Below are 20,559 nucleotides of genomic sequence, written 5' to 3' on the forward strand. Positions count from 1 at the left end.
AAATGATTAAACTGTGTGGTTATTTTTGGTTTTGTAAAAAGATTGGAAATTTGCCGTTATTCTTTTGCTGTAGGTCTAACAGTGAAATGTGAAATACAACACTTAGGCGGGGTAGGGAAGGCAGGTCTGTTAAGGGATGATCGCGATACTGAAACGGGAACGGCACAAGGTGCATTATGGGGTTGCTGAGGAGAGCACCTGTTAACCTGGGCCTGGGGAGGGTGAAGGGATGGGGAGGCCTCCCAGAGGAGGTGATGCCTGGGGCTATCCCTGCGAAGGAGAAAGGAAAAGGAAGTCTGTGTTCCAGGCCCATGGGGTTACTGGAAGCATGATATTGCCTGAACTGAACATGGGAGGCAGGGATTCCACAACAGGCAAGGCCAAGGAGGCTGGCGAAGGGTGGATCAGAGAGTGTCCCTCATGGCATGTGCAGGGACATAAGCTATCCTATCGGATAGGGTCTCTAATGTTCTTAACTGGGAGCCACAGTAAAAAAATGAGATTTATATTGCAATGCTGAAGCAGAAATGCGATGAAACCATACCTTCTTATAGATGATGTGCTTTGATACTTTCTGTTCTATTCTTTCTTTTCTTTTTAGAAGATGCTGGTTATTCAACTAAACTTCAATTAAAAAAAAAAAAGGCTGGTTACAACCCTCCTATACTTATTTTATGATCACTCGGTGGTTCACAAGCTGCAGAGTCAGAGGCACTGCTGCAGAGTCAGAGGCACTGCTATAGGGTCAGAAGGAAAAGACAAAGGGTTTTACCAGAGTGAGTAGCGCAGTCAGAACCTGTGATGGGGGCAGCTGCTCAGGCTGGGTGGGATGGGGAGGTGGCAAGGGAGCAGGAATGGAGGGTAGAAAAAGGGGGGCTATTTTGGTCGCTATCTTGGCCATCGCTATTCTTAAAAAATGCTGGCTGAGGGACTGCTCCTATTAGAAAATGGTGGTGCTAAGGGCAATTCACTTTTGTTTAGGAAAATTTCCAGTGACTTACTGAGAGATGGTGATGACTGATAATCAGGGTGGAGAGTCTCACTTAAGTTGGTTTTGGCAGACAATAAAAGCAAACATAACTGAATTAATGAACTTGCTCATAGTTGCTTCCTAGTTTTTGACATTGCTATTTCACTCTGATCTTTATAAGTACATCCAAGATGCATGTGTCTTCCTCTCAGAAGATTGCTCGTCTGCATGGTGGTGGTTGTGGGTTCATGCATTGCTTGGAACAGCCATGACCACCACCAGATCTAAGCCCCCCAAGGTGGGCATGCCACAGATCCTGCCCCCATCAGTATGCCTGCCTTTGCAAGCTATGGCTACGTCTGGGAATTTCTCTCATCTCTTTGTATTTTCATGACCTTTGGCTTGAATTAGACTCCCTATCCCTGCGGCTGCCAACCAGCCCGGCTGTGAGATTTGCTTATCATACCTTTCCAAAAATTACACATACCCTTCTAAAACATGGTTCTGGGTTGCTTTGGTGTTCTAGTGCTCTCAGTTAAAAAAAAAAAAAAAAGGTAAAATAGGAATAGCACATTGCTAACTCACTCGCAAGAACATCCTATCCATACGTACAGACACAAGCCCCAAGAACAATTACATTCTTACCCATGCAGAAGCTCAACAATTATAATGCTTTCAACTCAATTTTAGGTGCACACAGTGACATTAGCAAATTACGATGGCAAAAATGCATAAATATTTTAAATATACGAATACTTGAATATGTCAGCATTTTAAGAAATTGTATGCCAAGCATCCCTTCCTGTTAGAACTTTGTGTGGTATATGTCTGAAATGCATTTACAGGGAACGTGTCCACTGTACCTCGTGGTCCCGCTGCTTGGCTGCCGTGGCTCTGTTCATGTCTTCGGCATCCCTGACATGGTCAAGAGCCTGGTCCAGGGATTCCTGGAGGTCTGACAATTTAGCACCGTAGTCGTCCAGTTGCTCCAGGACGACAGGAAACAGGGAGCGAGTGTCATTGTAGAGCCGCTGCCAACTCTCAGCCTGGTTCAACACTGGGAAGAAATGGACACAGAACCTCAGCCTGGGCTTCTCCTGCCTTCTCTCCCTCCATCCAGCAGTTAGCAAAACCACAAATTTGTCAGGCCATGCCTTCCCTAGCAATAGAGACTGAAGTTGTTGTTCATAAAAATAGTCCTGCGTTTTATACTTGGAGAAAGAAATACGAGGTTGTAGAGTCTGAGAGTCCCAGGATGACAGTCAGCCAAAAAAAAAAAAAATCTGATTAGGTTTTCCAATGAGATTATGTTTTTTGAGAAAACCATGTCATTATGCTGTGTTTATTATTACCCAGATTATTCATAATTTTATCAGACAAAGGGGTTTGGATATATTATAGTTTTACTATTAAAAAATAGGAGTGCCTGGGTGGCTCAGTATGTTAAAGCCTCTGCCTTCAGCTCAGGTCATGATCCCAGGGTCGTTGGATTGAGCCTGGCATTGGGCTCTCTGCTCAGCAGGGAGCCTGCTTCTACCTCTCTCTCTGCCTGCCTCTCTGCCTGCTTGTGATCTCTGTCAAATAAATAAATAAAATCTTTTAAAAAAATTAACCAAAGTTATCTTGTCTGCTACTGACATTTTCTCTATTCTCTTCAGGCAATTGTCTATAGGTAGCTTCTTTAGGTCAAACCTAAACCTTTGTTTAGTGTGGTCGGAAGAGTCAATAGCAATGAAATATTCTTAAATTCTGTATATGTCTTAATCCTCTGATAAAAGTAACATGCATTGATTACATGTCTTAATTCTCTTTTTCCTCCAGGGAATATCTGTCTGACTTTTCAAGGTTTTGTATTTTTCCTTCATTATTGTGAGCAGAAGACACACGCTCATGACTGAATAAAGAAAGTGGTTAAAAATGCATTGACCAGGCAGAAGGTGGCTATGTGGGAGATGTGATTGGTTTCACTTCCCCAGGGCAGACTCGTTCCATTCTAAAACAGGCAAAAAGTGTGGAAGCGTTTGTGTGTGACATCAGAGCTCTAGCTTTCCGGAGCACTGGCTTCATCCTGACCCAGAAATGGGGCCCGAGACTCTTCTTGAATTCTTACTGTTTCTAAGACTTTATACATTTGTTATGATAACATGCCTTTAGGTGAAGAATGTTCCTCTTCTAGAATAGTCACAATTTTTAGCAGAAGTTGATAGTACTGATCCTAGGGAAATAATGTAGTACAGGTGTTCTTAACCCTTTTTGTACCATGGGACCATTTGCAATCTAGTGAAGACTTCAGGCCCCTTCTTATCATGTATTTTAAAATATGTAAAGGGGCGCCTGGGTGGCTCAGTCGTTAAGCGTCTGCCTTCAGCTCTGGTCATCATCCCAGGGTCCTGGCATCGAGCCCCGCTTTGGGCTCCCTGCTCTGTGGGAAGCCTGCTTCTCCCTCTCCCACTCCCCCTGCTTGTGTTCACTCTCTGTCTCTCTGTCAAATAAATAAGTAAAATCTTAAAAAAAAAGAAGTAAAATAAAATACATAGACTTAAAGCGAAGACCAAGATATTAAAAAACAAATTGGTGATACAACAACACATGTGCTTATTTACTAAGTCTGAAATAACAAGATCTAGAGGTGGGACTAATAACTACACAATTTTGAATTACTGATGAACTGAATGTTGTGAGATCAGACTACAGCTAAAATCAATACTCAGATCCATGGCTTCTCTTGTTGATTGTGTGGATTAAAATGGATATAAATTCTTTGCAACTCTTCCTATCAAGAGGAGAGTTAATCTGGGCGGGTATGGGCCAGTAAGATAGATAAGACACAATTGAGTTCCATTCTTGTCTTCCTGGAAACCTGCTGCCCTGTGAATGAGCCTGGGCGAGACTCCTTGAGGGTAAGACTCCAGGGAGTCTTACAATCCTGGGTGAGGCCCCAGACTTTGGAGGGAGCCCAGCCCCTCCTACATGGAGCAGAGATAAACTGTCCAGGTGGAGTGGAGCCCAAATTGCCAGTGAAATCATGAATAAATGGTAATTTTAAATGAATATGTTTGGGGTGCCTGGGTGGCTCAGTCTTTAAGCGTCTGCCTTCAGCTCAGGTCATAATCCAAGGGTCCTGGGACAGAGTGCCATATTGGGCTCCCTGCTTAGTGGGAGCCTGCTTCTTCCTCTGCTGCTCCCCCTGTTTGTGCGCACTCTCTCTCTGTCAAATACATAAAATCTTAAAAAAAAATGAATATATTTGGAGTGAGTTGCTAGATAGTCATTGACAGCTGATAGAGTGGCCAAGTCATAGGTTTGCTGATACTACTGTGGTTTCTTGCCTACATTCATCATTGAAGGAAATGTTAAATTTGCGCTGGAGGTTAAAATTCATTAAAAGTCCTTTCATGGACCTTAGAACAGGAATGTTGCTGGGCTTCGCCTTTGCCATATATTCCTTTTATTGGAGTTCTGAAAAGTGGTTCCCTTTAGTTTTTCTTCTCTTGTTTTATACGTTTTCACCAACTATGAAGTCCCTATTTCTTCTCCTCAGGAGTTTAAAGTCGACAGATTTTATGTGGAATCTCAGTTCCTTTTCAAAAGGTCAAGGTTGGGCCTGGATCTAAAAATTTTGACCGTACAGGCTGTCCTGATTCCTTGAGGCCACGTATAAGTTCTAAATAGCTGCATCTAGAGGCACCTGGGTGGCTCAGTCAGTTAAGTGTCTGCGTTCGGCTCAGGTCATGATCCCAGGGTTCTGGGATCTAGTCCTGTGTTGGGCTCCCTGCTCAGCGGGGAGTCTGCTTCTCCTTCTCCCTTTGCCCCTCCCCCAATTCATGTGTGGGTGAATATTCATGTCCACCCTCAAATAAATAAATAAAATCCTTTTTTTTTTAAAGATTTTTTTTATTTATTTGACAGAGAGAGAGATCGCAAGTAGGCAGAGAGAAGGGAAGGAGGTTCCCTGCTGAGCCGAGAGCCCGATGTGGGGCTTGATCCCAGGACTCTGGGATCATGACCTGAGCCAAAGGCAGAGGCTTAACCCACTGAGCCACCCAGGCGCCCCATAAATAAAATCTTTATAAAAAAAATAACTGCAAATATTGGAGATTGCTTGCTTTGACCAAACGTTCCCCCGTAGCTCAGCATCCTCTCTTGGACCCACAAAGGAAGCGGACACATGCTGCACCTTAGGAGTTGAAAACACCTACGTTCATGGGCTTCATCTGCCTCTTCATCCACCAGCTCCCTTTGCGTGAGAAATGGTTGACGGTGTCTGATCTCCTCAAGCATCTTCTGGGCCAACACCAGCTTCTCAGAGATTTCTTCAGAGGTAAGTTCTTGCTCCTCCCCATAATAGAGCATCTTGTTGTTGATCTCTGAAAGGAAGGGCACAGTGAGAGAAGAAAGCAGGGTGGGGTGTCTGGGCATTTTGTGGGGGATGCCACTGAGAACACGGACAGTGAGGGCAAAGGGCAGGGCTGATCCTGAAATGGAAAGAGGGTTTCATTCAAGGACAGTGTACTAAGGTTCATCTGTAAATACTGGTGTCAGCATTGGAATTCATCATATATTCCAAGGAGAAGTAAAACATGAGGAAACAACTCTGCGTCCCATTTGGTGTCTTCAGAATGGGAATGGGATTAATATAAAGCCTGTTCTGACTTCAGCTGTGTCTGGTTTCCATAGTAATTCCTGAGCATTAACATTGAAGGCACACAAATCTGGGGTTTTTGATCAACATTTTATATAAAATATATAACTTGGAAAAAATCCTCTGAGGCATCTCTTGTCCTTTGTAGGATGTGTTAGAGATACTAATTTTTAGTATTTAGATACTAATATTTTAGCCAAGGTTCTGACCAAAGCTCTAAACCAAAATGAGAGGATATTGGTAGTTGTTCAAGTGGATCTTTCAGATTATTCTACAGACCAGATATAAAAATAGAGGTTTGTTATATTGTGATGTGAGTTTTTGTTCATATATATTATATATATATAGTGTATACACACACGCATACTTTGCAATTGTTATTTGCCTTCTGTAGTATGACTGTCAAGACTGGGCCATTTTGATTCTGGGTCATTTTCACCCCACTTCTGGAGAATTTTAGAACCACAGGGACTACTGATGGTCAGAGGGATTAAATGCATTGTCTAAATACCCGCAGAGCTGAGTCGTTCTCTGACTTTATCTTCCTACTAAATATGATCAGATGAAAGTTATGTAATTGCCACCTTGTCCTCTGACAGCTCTGGGAGGAAGTATTTTATCTTCCTGGCATAAATGAAATTGTGTGTCTGTGGTTTACTATGATCTATGCGGTTGGCCAGACGAGATGGGTAAACAATCACTGGTGTCACATCAATCATACCAGATAAGGGCTTGTATTTTATGTGGATAATGGCTTGAAGGTCACCAGGAGTTATTTTACAGATGGTTGGGAAAAAGGAATGACACACTGTTGGTCCTGCGTAGCATCCCTGACTTCTGAAGGAAAGGAGATAAACGGGGAAGGAGGTTTTTGAACACTGTAAATATTACTGAGAAAGTTACAGGGAAACCAAGATAGGCTAGAAACAAAACTATGAAGGGATTAAACATTCACTTTTCAAGTGAAATCTGTAATCTTAGCTCGGGAAATAAATGAAACATAGATTTCCAGCGTCCCCTCTTAGATATATCACTCACATCACTGACTTCTTTGGCATTTTGATCCAAATATTACATTTTCAATTCTGGCCTGTTTTATTTTAGCCATGTCCGGTGTAGATTAGAAAAAGGAAATGTAGACAATAACATATTTGCCTTAGTCTTGGAGACTATTCATGCATTATTTTTAAAAGGTAAACTGATTGAAATTATTGTTTCCCATTTACATTTCTTTTGTATTTCTTTCATCTTTCCTATGCTGAAAGGGTCACATAGAGGGCTTAGATCCCTCCCCAGTGAAACACGGTAGAATAAAAAATTTACAACAGCAAAGGTGAATTACTTTCTCTGAATGGTTTACTAGGACCCTGGCTTGATTTGCTGCCTAGAGGGGCATTTATTTCTTAATTAGATGAGGTCAGCTCATCTAGGTTCAATCTTACTTTTTGAAAAAAAAATCAATAATAACTCTAAAATGAAAAAAAATTATTGGTAGATGCAAAAGCATGAAACAGTGAAGATGGGATTAGGGGTGTTTGAAATGCATGCTGTTTATTTTTTATCATGTATTATAGCCACCAAAGGAAATACAGCAAATGTCTAATCTTGGTTCCATTCATTCTTCTGCCTGAAATATGTTTCCTATACCTCAGGATAAAGATGTGACTTTCTCACTGTGGGCTCCTTTACTGCCATTGTGCCCTGAGATGCACTTGATGTTATCACCCAGCTCTTAATATATAGGATAAAAGCTATGGAAACACACAAATACTGTATCTTTGCAGACTGTGAGTCAAAGAAATTCTCTTTATTTTAGAACAAGTGAAAGTGCCTGTTTTCTGTTTCTGGCTTTCAGAGCTATTAAGATAGTCTTCAAATACAGCCAACACTTATCAGAAGTTAGAGCACAAATAAGTACTCCTCTAAGAAGGAAGAAGGTAAAATCTGCCACAACGCTTTAGCGCAAAGAAATCTAATACGCGGCCTCCAGGCTTTTCTTCTGGCTTGGGGACTGGAGCACATTGCCTGCCTGGTCTTCGGGAAATGGCATTGTAGAGAGAACTTAGGACAGTCTGGATTAGTGGACAGTTCCCTGCCACTCTAAAGGTGGGGTTTTTGCTGCAAATAGTCCAGAAAAACATGACCCCTACTCAACTCTTGCATTTTAGAGACACCATAGCATTCCATTTCCTTGCTGGAAGGGTATTCTGGCATTCCACTTCCTTGAAATGCCTGGAAAGGGAATGATTCCATACATTTATTCTTGACAACCAACAGATAGTAAGTAGGGATGAGTGCTCAGAAATCCTAGATGGCCAAACTGGAAGACCTTATATGTAATACATATAAACTATCATAAATGCATATATATATTACCTTATATATAACACTGTAACAGTAGTTCCTGGCACATAGCGAACACTAACAGTAGCCATATTTTTGTTGTTAAAACACAAATGATTCCTTGACATTAAGCGGCATGAGAAGAGAATATATTTACCTTGAATTTTATCCCTCATATCATGAGCTTGCTCCACAAGATATGTTGCGTGGTTAATGGTATCCATGCTTTCCTTCTGAGCCAGCTTGCCCCTTCTTGAGACTTGACTTTCCTGCAAATAATTCATATAAACAGCAGCTTAAATTTACGAGAAGGGAATGTTTTACCTTTGCGTGCGATGGTGGGTGGGCGTAATGTATTCCATAAACATAAATTTCCTAGGCATGTGGAAGTTATATAACATATAAAATGGCCCCAGAAATCACACGTGAAGGCTGATGGGATGACCCTTTAGAATCGCAGGATGCTATAAAATCAGCTGTGTTCCTATGCCCTCAGTCACAGTTCGGTCCAAACCAACCGCCTTTCATATGCAATTTACCCTTGGAATTTTTACTGTAGCTCACAGTTCCAGACTAGGAAATGACCCAGGGCTGCTGACCAATCTGACTTTGTGCTGGCAGAAGAGCTTAGAATTTCACGGGGGCAATTGTTGAGAAAGCAGGCAGACCTTGAAATGCTCTCTGCATCCAGTGGCTCCTGGGTGGTCCAGCCAGCGCTGACACTGAATGACCACAGAGATTTAAAGGATTATGCTGACCGGGCTCAATGCTGTTTTTGGTGCTGTGTTCCAAATTCCCATCAACACTGATGGCACTCGGGTACAAATGACCACTCAGGCAGACTTGGCTTGGAGTGAATGAGACTCTTCTCTGAGAAGTGGACTCCGCTCTCTTCACTGAGGACTTTTTGTTCCGAGCTCCCACATAGTATTTGTCAAGATGAAATCCTGACTCAAATGCAGCTTCTGGAAGCACGGGTGGGTGTGTATGTGGACGTGCATATTTCTGCGTGTGTAAGGACGGAAGCTCATCTAAGAAACGGCTCAAGGCCAGGACACTGGCCCGTATGCATGGCGTTGGGGACGTGTCCTGTGTACTTCCTTTCAGCATTAGAAAGGTTGGCTCATGGGCTATATATAAGTGGAGAAGGAGTTTTTTTGTCTGAACTTGGTAGATGTCGGTTAGACTCATCTGGTGCTTTTCAGGCTCAGTTCTCTACCAAAGCGCTGCGGCATCTGAGCGGAATGCAGGGTGGCCTGCCCCCCAGCGTGCTTGTAGACCCGCTGCACAGTTTCACCGGGAGAGGGGAGTGGCTCTGTCCTCCCGTGTTCCAGCCAGAGGATTATGCCATGACTTTACCTGGAAAAACTCTTAAGTTTCCCAGGCATAAGCCACAGAAGGGGTCCTTAGTCAAGGAAGACAAAGCAGAAATGGTATCAGAGCAAACACATGCCCCAGAGGATTTTTATCAAGCCAGTTCCAGATGCCTTCCATATAAAGCTCGCTGGGCAGCAGTAATGCGACCATCAGACGCTTCCCGAAACAGTGGGTTCTCTGGACTAAGGGACACCTGCATTCTGCGTCATTGGCGTTCCTTCCTCCAATGCCCGTCTTCCTCTTGCCTTATTCTCAAGCTTTCCAGAGATACAAAGTCTGTGCCCATTTTAAAATCATATGATGCAGAAACTAAGATGAATCTTATTCTGACGTCACCCCTCCCTGCTTCTAAAAATTATGGACACAAATATTTAAAACATCTAGAAATTTTCAACAAGTTGATTTTTGATCTGTTTAAATTGTATTTGCAAAGCACAACATATATATATGTTTTTATATTATATATTATATAATATTATATATTATATTACATATATTTATATTTATATATTATATATTTATATATTTAACTTTGGCTTTATCCTTCAAAGAAAAAGCCCTTTTGTGATTACTGTAGTCGTTTAACTTATTTCTTTTAAGGAAACTTTGAAATGAAGCAATGAAGGGCTGGGGAGGCTGGACGGCGTCTAAGAACACTTCTTTCCGACAGACACCAGAGGGCGCTGAGACATACACTATATATTTGACCAAGGACTCAGAGGTAAAGAGGACTGCTTATCACTTTAAATTGCAAACTTACTGGCCTTCGTAGATAGTGATGCCTTATTTGAAAGTTTTATTTTTTTCTGTAGCTTTGCTTATGGAAGAAAAATAACAGTATAGCCCCCTGGTCAAACAGATGCACCTTGCTTTAAGAAGAGCTGAAATTAAAAAATTAACTGACAGCTATAAACTGATGAATGGTTCACATTACAAATAGATGAAGCATTTACTCCCCTCAACAGCAAAGTCTCCTTGTACATGTTTGACATAAAAGGGACAAGAACTTTTTAGTAATACAAAGCATGGAGGGGAGTGTATCTAGATTGCTGATTAAACAACAACAACAACAACAACAACAACGAAACAACTAGGGTGCCTGGGTGGCTCAGTTGTTAAATGTCTGCCTTTGGCTCAGGTCATGATCCCAGGGTCCTGGAATCAAGCCCCGCATCTGTTCAGCAGGAAGGCTGCTTCTCCCGCTCTCACTTCCCTTACTTGTGTTGTCTCTCTTGCCGTGTCTCTCTCTGTCAAATAAATAAAATCTTAAAAAAATTTAAAAAATCAACCAGACTAAGTGAGGATGATAATCAACATGTAGGATGATCACATATGTTATTGCTTATGCTATGACACTTTTCAAAGTGAAAGGAGAAACTTCTAGGAATCATTCTGGGAGACAAGCATAAATAAGGACAGCACCGGACAAAACAGTAGTGGGAATACTGGTGTGCCATTTCAGTATGTGTATAGGGATACCTACTCTGGGTTTCCCTACCTCCAGAACACAGATGTCTTCTAACAACTTTTCCAGACTGATCTTTCCTCTGAGCTACAGACTCAAATCTTTCTCTAACTACCCTCTGGTTAGTTAGTAGAAACATCCAGATTAATCTATTCTGTAATTTTATTTTTTGATATTTATTTATTTGTTTATTTATTTATTTAAATGTAATCACTACCTCCAATGTGGGGCTTGAACTCATGACGTTGAAATCAAGAATTGCATGCTCTACTGACTAAGCCAGCCAGGAGCCCCCATTCTGTAATCTTAGAATAGTCATTTCTTCAAGCCAGAGCTTTCTCCTTGTCACTCCTCATGCCCATTGGTCACCCAGTTGTTCTTACTCTGCCTGTCATTCTTGCCTCTCTTCCTGTTCCATACGATCACAGTCTTGACTGATACCTGATCACTATAAATTCTTCTCAAATGAAGGCAAGGTAGCCATCAACCATGCTTGTCTAGACTCCAGAGGCAGTTTTCCAGACTAGTGTTATCCGTATCTTCAGAGTTCTTCACTTGCTAATCCATCATTCCCTACCAAAGAGGAATGTTTTCGAAATTTCAAATCTGATCAGTTCATGGTTCTATGTAAATACTTCAGTGTTCTCCAAAGTCCACAGGATGAAGTCCACATGTTCCTGAGTGTGGTGGTCAAGGTTCCTCCTGATCTGGCCTCTGAGAACTTCTTCAGCAGGATCTCCTACTCCTTGCCTTGCAGCTAATCTTTTTTTTTTTTTTTTAAGATTTTATTTATTGATTTGACAGAGAGAGAGAGAGAGAGAGAGAGAGAGAGATCACAAGTAGGCTGAGAGGCAGGCAGAGAGGGGGGAAGCTGACTTCCACCTGAGCAGAGAGCCCAATGTGGGACTTGACCCAGGACCCTGAGATCATGACCTGAGCCAAAGGCAGAGGCTTAACCCACTGAGCCACCCAGGCGCCCACAGCTAATCTTTACTAGGCCATAGATAAAGCTTTTCTAGTTCTAAGAACACACTGTGAATATCTATCTCTTTGCTCTTGTGGTATTTTCACTTGCTTGGAAGTACTTCATAAACTCCTGGTCATTTTCTAAATATGTAGGTCAATACTCAACTTCTCTGAGAATCGTTCCCTCCTGTACCCCTAGTGAGCAAGTTCATTATTTTTTCCTTAGAGTGCTCTCTTTAGCCCTTACCATGCCTCTCTTATTGAATGCTATGTGCTAATTCTTTTGTTTTATGTATCTGTTTTCCCTGCCAGATTGTGAGCTGCTTGAGAAAAGGGTTTATGCTATATTACTATGTTTGTTTCAGTATCTCTAGCAGCTAGCAAGATCACTTAGACACCAGGTATTAAGTCATGCTTTGGGAATTGAAACATATTCTTATTTTTTGTCTTACATTTTTGTCAGGATCAGAGATGAGGCTCAGGTGCTTTTGATGTACACAGGGGACCTACTTTCCTTCCAGTCCTAAACATCTCTTGGATGCGTTGATAAGCAGGGAGCTTTTGTTGTGGCTAAAGGGGTAGGGTGGAGGTGGAAGAGACAGAGGAGTGGAGGTGATGGGGCGGCACCTCCTGAGCCAGCCCTTGGAGACTGGGCTCTGTGACTTGGGGCTCTGCATTTTAACATCAAGGTCCAGTTGGCAAGAGGCAGCAGCGCTGAGACTGAGAGAGGGCCACTACCTCCACTTTTGCCTACAGCCTAGTGCCACTCCGACTTTGAGCATGGTGGCTTGGGAACGTGGGAAAGTGGAATCTTGACATTGTGTTTGGTGCTTTCCTACAGACATGATCAGCAGTGGTGGAAGTGACGTCCTTTCGAGCAGGGGCTATTTGTGAATACAAATGCATGGACACCCTTTAGGAGGTTCCCAGAAGTAAGAGGGTAGGAAAGGGCTGTAGAATTTTCCAAAAGGGGGCTAGAGGACTTAGTTATGAAGGTTGGGACAAAACCAGTCACTTTAGATTAATGTGAATTGTGAAATTTGGGTCTCATGAGATTTATGTGACAATTTGCACGAAAGTATTTTCAAGTTTCAAGAGGAAACATTACTGTCATTTGAAAAAAAAAATCACTGTGGGAACGTACAGTGAAATCCTGCAGTCTATTTAAAGGCAAATATTAGTCAATTATGTGGTAGAAGACTTCGTAAGGCAACTCTGTTCTTAAATCTTTCTGAGAATCAATCACAGACTTTTCTAGACTAAAGGATTTTAGGATGCTTGAGAATTCATTAAGACCAGCTCTGGGCATTTGTTTCAAAATGTTTTAGCAGGTTCTTACACCATCTGGACTGTTGTTAGAAAAACCTTATTTTCAATAAGAGTCCGTGGAAACAGCTGAAAGCTTCAAGTGCTTTATCATCAACCTCCTGCTTTGGTGGTCTGTTCTTGGAGCCCAGGAGCCTTTTCTGTTGTGATGTCACTTTTAAGCTCATGCTATTTTCTCCCTGTGAACGTCTCCATTTAAGTTACACCAGAAGTGGAAACATTGTACAATAAAAGGATCGGTAACTCTGTGTCTGAGCGGTAAAGGAACTAATCTCAGTGAAAATATTTTCTCAAGAATTGAGACACTTTGGGCAAATTCCAACCATGATACCGAAATGAAAAAACAATGAGTTTTTCACAGAGATTTCTTTCCTGGTATTTCCTTTGAAACTTAAGAGATCTCACCGCTTTCTACATATGTTTATGGTTGGATTAAAATGCATCACTGCGTAGGAACAAAGGACACAATTTTCATACACATTTCGAAGTAGTTGAATCTTCCAAAGATCCAATTAGAATAATCCATGTTTTTAGAACATAATCTTTTAAAAGTTTAAGATGTACAAGTTCAAAAGAGATTATCAGAGTTATTTTAACCATTATTTTTGCAGAAAATAAGAACTGTTTTTGAAAAGAACTTCAGTGTTTTATAATATCAAACACCAGCGTCTGAAAGTAGAAATTCCAGAGCAGTACTGGTAGAGCATAATTAGGGGGAAAAATGTGTCAAACATTTTAATATGTAAAATATGGCACCTTGAGGCTTAGTTATATTTTTCTTTATTAGTACAGATGATGGATATTTTTCCATTAGGCTCCCTGGGAGTGTATTTAATAGTCTTTCATGTTCACTCTGCTCCTGTTTTAGTGTTTTTCTTGTTAATTTGTGAGAGCTTTTACAAGCCATATTTCCCTCAATATTTTTCTTGGTCTAGGTGACTTTTTCATTTATTTAGTTGTTTTACTGGGTATTTGAAATTTTATCTTATCAAATTTATTACCTCTTTATCTTATCAAATCTATTACTATCTTATCAAATCTATTACCTCTTTTTATTATAACTTTTCATGCTATATTTAAGCACACTGTTATTTCCTTTCAAGGTTTAACAATTATTTAGTTCTGCTTTCTTATGGACTTGAGATTTAAACTCAAGTCTTAATCTGTCTGGAATTTATTTCAGTATATGGTATAAAGTGAAACTTGAAAGTGATTTTTTTTTTTTCCCTGTCAACCTGCAAAACTGTTTTCTCAGCATGGTTCTTCTTTCCTTTTATTACTTAAGGCATCCTTTAGCAAATATTTAAATTTTATCTTCTGTATAATAAAGTTTATTTCTGGGCTCTCTACAGCTCTTAGCCATAAATGTTATGGCAAACAGCTGACCAACTATCCTAATTGAAACATATATCAACCATATTAAGCAGCAGCAGATACAAAGAAAGTTCCCCATAAACATAGTTTCCCAAGGAAAGCAATCAAAATGGGAAGAGACTGTAGAGACCAAGTACATTAACTTTCTCCACAGATCTTGCCTTGATTTATTTTAAGGCATGTGGGTCACTGCATTTTTCCTGCACTGTGTTAAGCCTTGATCATTTGTGACTAGCCAGGCTCACTCCAACTAAATCCCTTCTCTGAAGGCAGTCCCAGAAACTGAATACGTACCCTTTCCGCTAATTCTTCCATGTCAGACAGAAAGCTTTTCATTGTGTTCTCAGCATTGTTGATTTGTATCTTTCTTAGGACATACTGGTTTTCTCTTTCTGACAATTTCGTCTGTGAAAAAAAAAAAAGTTTTGAAAATAATCAGTAGATGTGCATGCCAAGTTTTGAAAACTATCCATAAAAGGGGACTTGGGTGACTCAGTCGGTTAAGTGTCAACTCTTGGTTTGTGGCTCAGGTAGTGATCTCAAGATCCTGAGATTGAGCCTTGCGTTGGGCTCTGCATTTAGTGCAGAGTCTGCTTAAGACTCCCCCTCTGCCCCTCCCACTGCTCCCTCTCTCTTCTCGCAAATAAACAAATCTTAAACACACACACATACACACACCCCACTTTCAGTACAAGAGGACCCAGAGTAGAATGTGAGTTCTGTTACCAGTCTGAAGGCTGCTGTAAGCTGGTATGAAAGTTGGGGTCTGCACAAGGGTTCCAACGGCCTTCAGGGCTGAAATTCTGCAAGCTCTGCTCCCTAGGCCAGAGACCCTGACCCAGGTTGTGCTCACTATGGAGGAAGGGCTCATTTTTCTAATTTCACAAAGGCACCCTGTAGACTGGTGGAGGCCCAGGGTGTCTGACCTTTACACTTTCTATTTTGGCAGGCCCTGGAGGAAATGATCAACCCACAGGGATCCGTGTAATGGGAAATGGAGTTTGGAAATTTATTTTTTATTTTTTATTTTTTTGGAGAAGAAGAGCAATGCTCTTTATTTCAGATCATTTGCCCTTTCTTTTCCATTTTTGAGGAGTTTGGTCGAATGTAGCTTTACCTGGATTACTTTGGACTAAGTCTTTCAATCCTGGCACTGACTTCCTGTCGGCTCTAATTACACTTATCTTGAAGTTGTGTTGTTGAGGAAAGAGAGTTGAAGTGGTATCAAGAGGCCTGAGTCTGGGCAACTCCTCTGAGAACTAGTGCCTCCATGTGTCCAAACAGATGAGTGTGGATAAGAATGATTCCTAAGTTTAGAATAGAATGCTCACAGAAGTCCATCCAGCTCTATGATTTCATGATTTCTGCTTTTCTTTACATTTTGCATATTTGGCCAATTGCTGTCGATATCATTTATTTGCCCCTCTAAAAAGTAGAGTAATGAGCGCCTTCTAAGGTAGGTACTTTTGCAACTTCTCTACACATATTGCTTGGTGAATTCTCTCTACAGCCCAGGAGGCTGGTACAATAATGACCCTCGGTGCTGACGGAGAAAACTGAAGAATGAACATGTTAAATACCTGACACAAGGTCGCATAACTAGTAAGTATCAGAGCCGGGATCTGAATGCAATCCATCTGGTTTCAAAGTTAACGCTCTTAACCAGTATGTGAAATTGACAGAGTAAAAATCTGTGCCAGTATTAATTCCATTATGCTTTCAGTTAATTATTACTATTTTAAAAAATAACTGTTGGTTGTGACAGAGCCCATAATTTAGAGGGGGAATAAAACACCTCTTAAAGTTTAGGTATAGAAGCACTGTTATAGTCTACTGTTTTTGACTGTTGTCTGTGTATAAGGTATTAACCACCAGACCTGTGAGGAGACACTGAGCAAGGATGTCTGTGTGCTTCAGTGTGTGTGTGGATGGGAAGATGAGAAGGGTGGGAGAGAGAGAGGGAGAGAGCAGGAGAGAGGTTTCTAGAGAAACTCCTCAAAGCGCTGGAAATTGAGGTAAAGGTAATGGTAAGTTTGTGGTAAGGACCTGAATAACCAATGTACATTTCTACCCAGGAAGTAAGAGTGTTTTCCTTCCCTCAATAGATTGGTACATAGAAATTGCTTGTTTTAGTTGTTGCCTTCTCCACATTGAATTTTTTTATACATGGCAGCTCTTGCTTTAGATTGAAGCTCATGGTTACAATAAACTTTTTCTCATTTCCTAGTCTAACAACCTATCTGTAATACAGCCATGGGACTCAGATGACAGAAGGGGTAGGAGTTATAGGAGCAATCCTGTAAGACCAGCAGGAGATACAGCTGAAGGTACAACGTGGCCGCCTACCTTGAGGAGGTAGATGGTAGAGTTGAGTTCATTCACGTGCCTATGAGCAGCCGCACCGGATGAGACACTCAACAGACCGGATTTGCTTTCTTCAATGGAGAGTGCCGCTAATCGAAGGTCATCTATCAGATCCCAGATGCACTTATCACAGCCTAGAGGTAAAACGGATGTGTTATTTCTTTAAAACTGAAAAGTCATCTGGGAAGTATGTGCTCTAGTAGATCATTACGTCTACTTCTTTGCTTAATATTATTTTTATGTTTGTTTCCTGAAGAGCTTTTCTGGGTCACAGAACCAATCCTTACCCTCAAAGCACACTGGAGTCCAAGATGACTCCAACTGTACATCGGGCACTATCCTCACTGAAAACCTAACAAAATGAACAGTGTGTGCAACTGGGCAAGTAGGCTGTCGCAGACACCAGTAGCTGAATTGAGAAAGAAAGGAAGCATAAAAGGGCAAGCCATTTGCAAGGTGGGTGGGGGAGGAGAAGCACACTCTCCACTTTTCCTTAGTGGTGGGACAGCCCTCTGGGATGGCTCTCTTCATGCCAGGCTTTTGCTTGGTGCCCGCTGGTGAAGTTGGCTCTTCGGTAGGCACCCCCTCTTTCCTATTCCTATCCCAGGGGTGGCTCAGCGCCTCTGCATGGCCTGACCTCATGTCTGGACAAACACTTCAGCCAGAAGGGGGTCTGTAGAATGTCACTGTTTGTGAATATCTGCTCAGCCTGGGCTTGTGGTGAAAAGGTCGTAGTTTCTCCCCACTGCTCGCATTTCACATTTGAGTTCCGCTTACCGCTGTCATCACCTTCATCCCCCACCCCCTGCTGCTGCTGGGGGGCCCAGTGCCCACTTGTGCACACTAAGGAGGACAACAGACTGTGCTTTGAAACCTGTTTGACCCAGTCTCTGAAATTTTTCTGTTTCCAATCTCTATTTCTCAGACTATGCTCTTTTCTAGAAAACCAATAAATGAAGACTGAGTGTTAATAGTTGTTAATATGTTAATTTGTTATTTGAAGTTTAACATGGTCTTACGTATATACTATAAGAATCAACCATAACCTTTTCTAGACGAAGGGTTTGAAGGATGCCCGAGAAGTCATTAAAACCAGCTCGGGCTTTTTTTGGAAGTGTTTCAACAGGTTCCTGCACCATCAGGACTGCTCATGGTTTGATTGATTGGAATGACAGAGAAATCCAGGAAAGTAAGACTTCAGCTCCATCCCATAAGGCCTGAGCATTTTTTTTCTGCTGTCATTTCCATTTTGGAGTGATGTGGGAAAAGCCACTTAAGTCGTTTATTGTCTTGGTTTCCCTAGTGTTGTAAAGCATTGTCTGTGTATCACATAATCTGAGGACTTGAAGAGATGACAAAGAAAAAGGAGCTAAAATGAACTCGGTCACTAGGAATTGTGCCTCTGACTCTGCCTTTGCCCACGAGGTAAGATGCTGAATTTAAAGGCTTCATAAAATAAGTTTTCTAAAATAGAGTTGCTTCAATGTAAATCACCCATTTTGCCAATTGAAATCAAGTAGCTTCCGCTTAGGGTCCACTTGGTGGAGGCAAAGACAGGGTTAAAGCCAGGAGGGGGACTTAAGCAGTTTGTAGAGAGGGAATTGCTTAGCTCTTCTTAATCCTACACCTGCAGCACATTAGAGAAAGTGGGGTTAGTCAATCATGTACTGTTATTTTTACTTATGGTTGGGCAGTCCATGCCTGTAGGGGGTTCAAAACCTTCTTCCAAGCATTCTCCGGTTACGCTGTCACAGGGGCCTCCCCCACAACTGCACACTGTGGGAAACAAAAACAAGAGGTTAAGGATTTGTTTCTTAATACTTTAGATATGGCAGAGTTTTCCTGGTTTCTAGAAATACTGGCTATCAGTATATAGTTCTTCCAACAGGGATTAATTATACTCTTCCTTATTTATCTTGTAGAGTGCGAGATGTAGAGATTATGCCCCTCCCCCAATTTAGCCCATCCCAGGAAGATATTCAAGGCAGTCCCGGGTCAAAAGTAAATCTACATTTTCTAGGACTCCTCTCCCAACTTTTTGGGATTCTGGCATGACTGTGCAATTGCTTCAGTCCAAAGAGATCCTGGGAAGTTTCACAAAGTACAAAATGATCCCGGAACCCATCATTCAACCGGAATTTGAGAGCTCTTCTTTCATCACGGACTGATTCTCCAGTTTAATCCAACTCCAGGGTTGATCATTGCCAGGTGTAAGGGAGGAGCAGTACTGGGGGAGGGAGGGAAGAGGCGCAAGAAGGATTTTTGGCTCCCACAGTGCTTGACCCTTGGCAAAGCTGAGTCCAAACCTCCAAACGATAGCTATCAGTGGGATGACTAGGAATAATGTCGGGGAAAGAATTGGGAACATATTTATGTGAATTTAGAAGACCTGAGAGCCCATTATGAATCTACTGATGATTTCCAAGAATGTCTTTTGGAAAAAAAAAAAAAAACCCAAAAACAAAATCCCGATCTCATCACACTGCTCATTTTCCACTGAATTTCTCAGTAGCAATTCATTTGTAATATTTAAGGATTTCCTAAGCTATCTATGCTAGCCATCAGCTGGGATAGTATTATGAATACTAAGAGGGGAGCCGACCTCTTAACTGTCTTTACAGAACAATCATAAAAAAATCAGCTTCAAGAGGAATGTACATTTATTACATTTCAGCTGTGTGATGTTCCACAAAATGTAGATTTATTAAACAATTCAGCAAGGTTATACTTAATTGCTTCTAACATTAGCATCATTTCTAATGGTGACCTGCATTTATGTGGTATAACATAAGTTTAGCAAATGTTTTGAGAACTGGAATATCAATGTCTAAGGCTTTGATTTTGCCAATACCCTTTCAGACACATGCCTGACCGAACCCAGAACTCCTTTCGTGCTTCTGGTTTTATGCCTCAGGGCACCTGGCTTTCTTATAGGCAAGTATATATACTTTTATTGTGACTTCTGCAGATCATAAGCGCCTTCTCCTCAACTTGAAACTCTTCACTTCTTAAAATCTTTTCAGGTGGGAATCAGCTTCTGGGAGGGGAATTCCAGTAGAAGCATGTCCCAAGGGCACAGTGCCTCCTCACCCTGCTTCCTCTTAGTCACAAAAGAGTAAGAAATATTCAGTCTCAACCTTCTTTTGCTCCTAGAAAAAGGCAATTTAACTTTATTTCTGAAGATGTTCCCTCTATGCAGCAAATGGATTAGAGAAATCATGAATAAAATTTGTACATTTTGGTCCAACTGAAGTTTAACCAGGAAGATTTCTTGTACTGACCCTGCACTATTTACATTGACAATTTGAGGACATTGGGGGATGACTAAACTGTACCATTGGCTTGCTAATCTATTTCACTAAGAAGTCAGTTTTAGTAGACACAACTGGTAAAAGGGACATAGCTTCCAGAATAAGAAAACAGAGGTAAATCTTTCAAGTTTTCATTCAGAATTCTGGTCAATGATAGGTAATCCATGGAAGGCTGATTCACTTCTTTGATCAAAGTTGGAAGACTAGGGGCACCTGGGTGGCTCAGTGGGTTAAGCCTCTGCCTTCGGCTCAGGTCATGATCTCAGGGTCCTGGGATCAAGCTCCACATCGGGCTCTCTGCTCAGCAGTGTGCCTGCTTCCTCCTCTCTCTCTCTGCCTGCCTCTCTTCCTACTTGTGATCTCTGTCAAATAAATAAATAAAAAATTAAAAAATTTTAAAAAATTGGAAGACTAGACGATA

The 20,559-nt window shown here is 41.4% G+C and overlaps 1 protein-coding gene across 2 annotated transcripts in view; it reads right to left on the reverse strand.

Annotated features, from left to right (window-relative positions):
- The window catches only part of LAMA4 (laminin subunit alpha 4), a 144,278-nt gene that overhangs the window by 61,989 nt on the left and 61,730 nt on the right, over positions 1-20,559 (reverse strand). Inside the window, exons 6-11 of one of the 2 annotated variants that reach the window (XM_047732638.1) lie at positions 18,508-18,603; positions 16,810-16,961; positions 14,758-14,868; positions 8,113-8,224; positions 5,170-5,337; positions 1,834-2,027 (exon numbers count right to left, since the gene is read on the reverse strand). In XM_047732638.1, the coding sequence (XP_047588594.1) occupies positions 1,834-2,027; positions 5,170-5,337; positions 8,113-8,224; positions 14,758-14,868; positions 16,810-16,961; positions 18,508-18,603 (833 nt within the window). The remainder of the gene's footprint in view (positions 1-1,833; positions 2,028-5,169; positions 5,338-8,112; positions 8,225-14,757; positions 14,869-16,809; positions 16,962-18,507; positions 18,604-20,559) is intronic. The other variant, XM_047732639.1, reaches the window with a different exon arrangement.

The sequence above is a fragment of the Lutra lutra genome, chromosome 6 (assembly GCF_902655055.1).
Source record: "Lutra lutra chromosome 6, mLutLut1.2, whole genome shotgun sequence".
Classification (NCBI taxonomy): domain Eukaryota; kingdom Metazoa; phylum Chordata; class Mammalia; order Carnivora; family Mustelidae; genus Lutra; species Lutra lutra.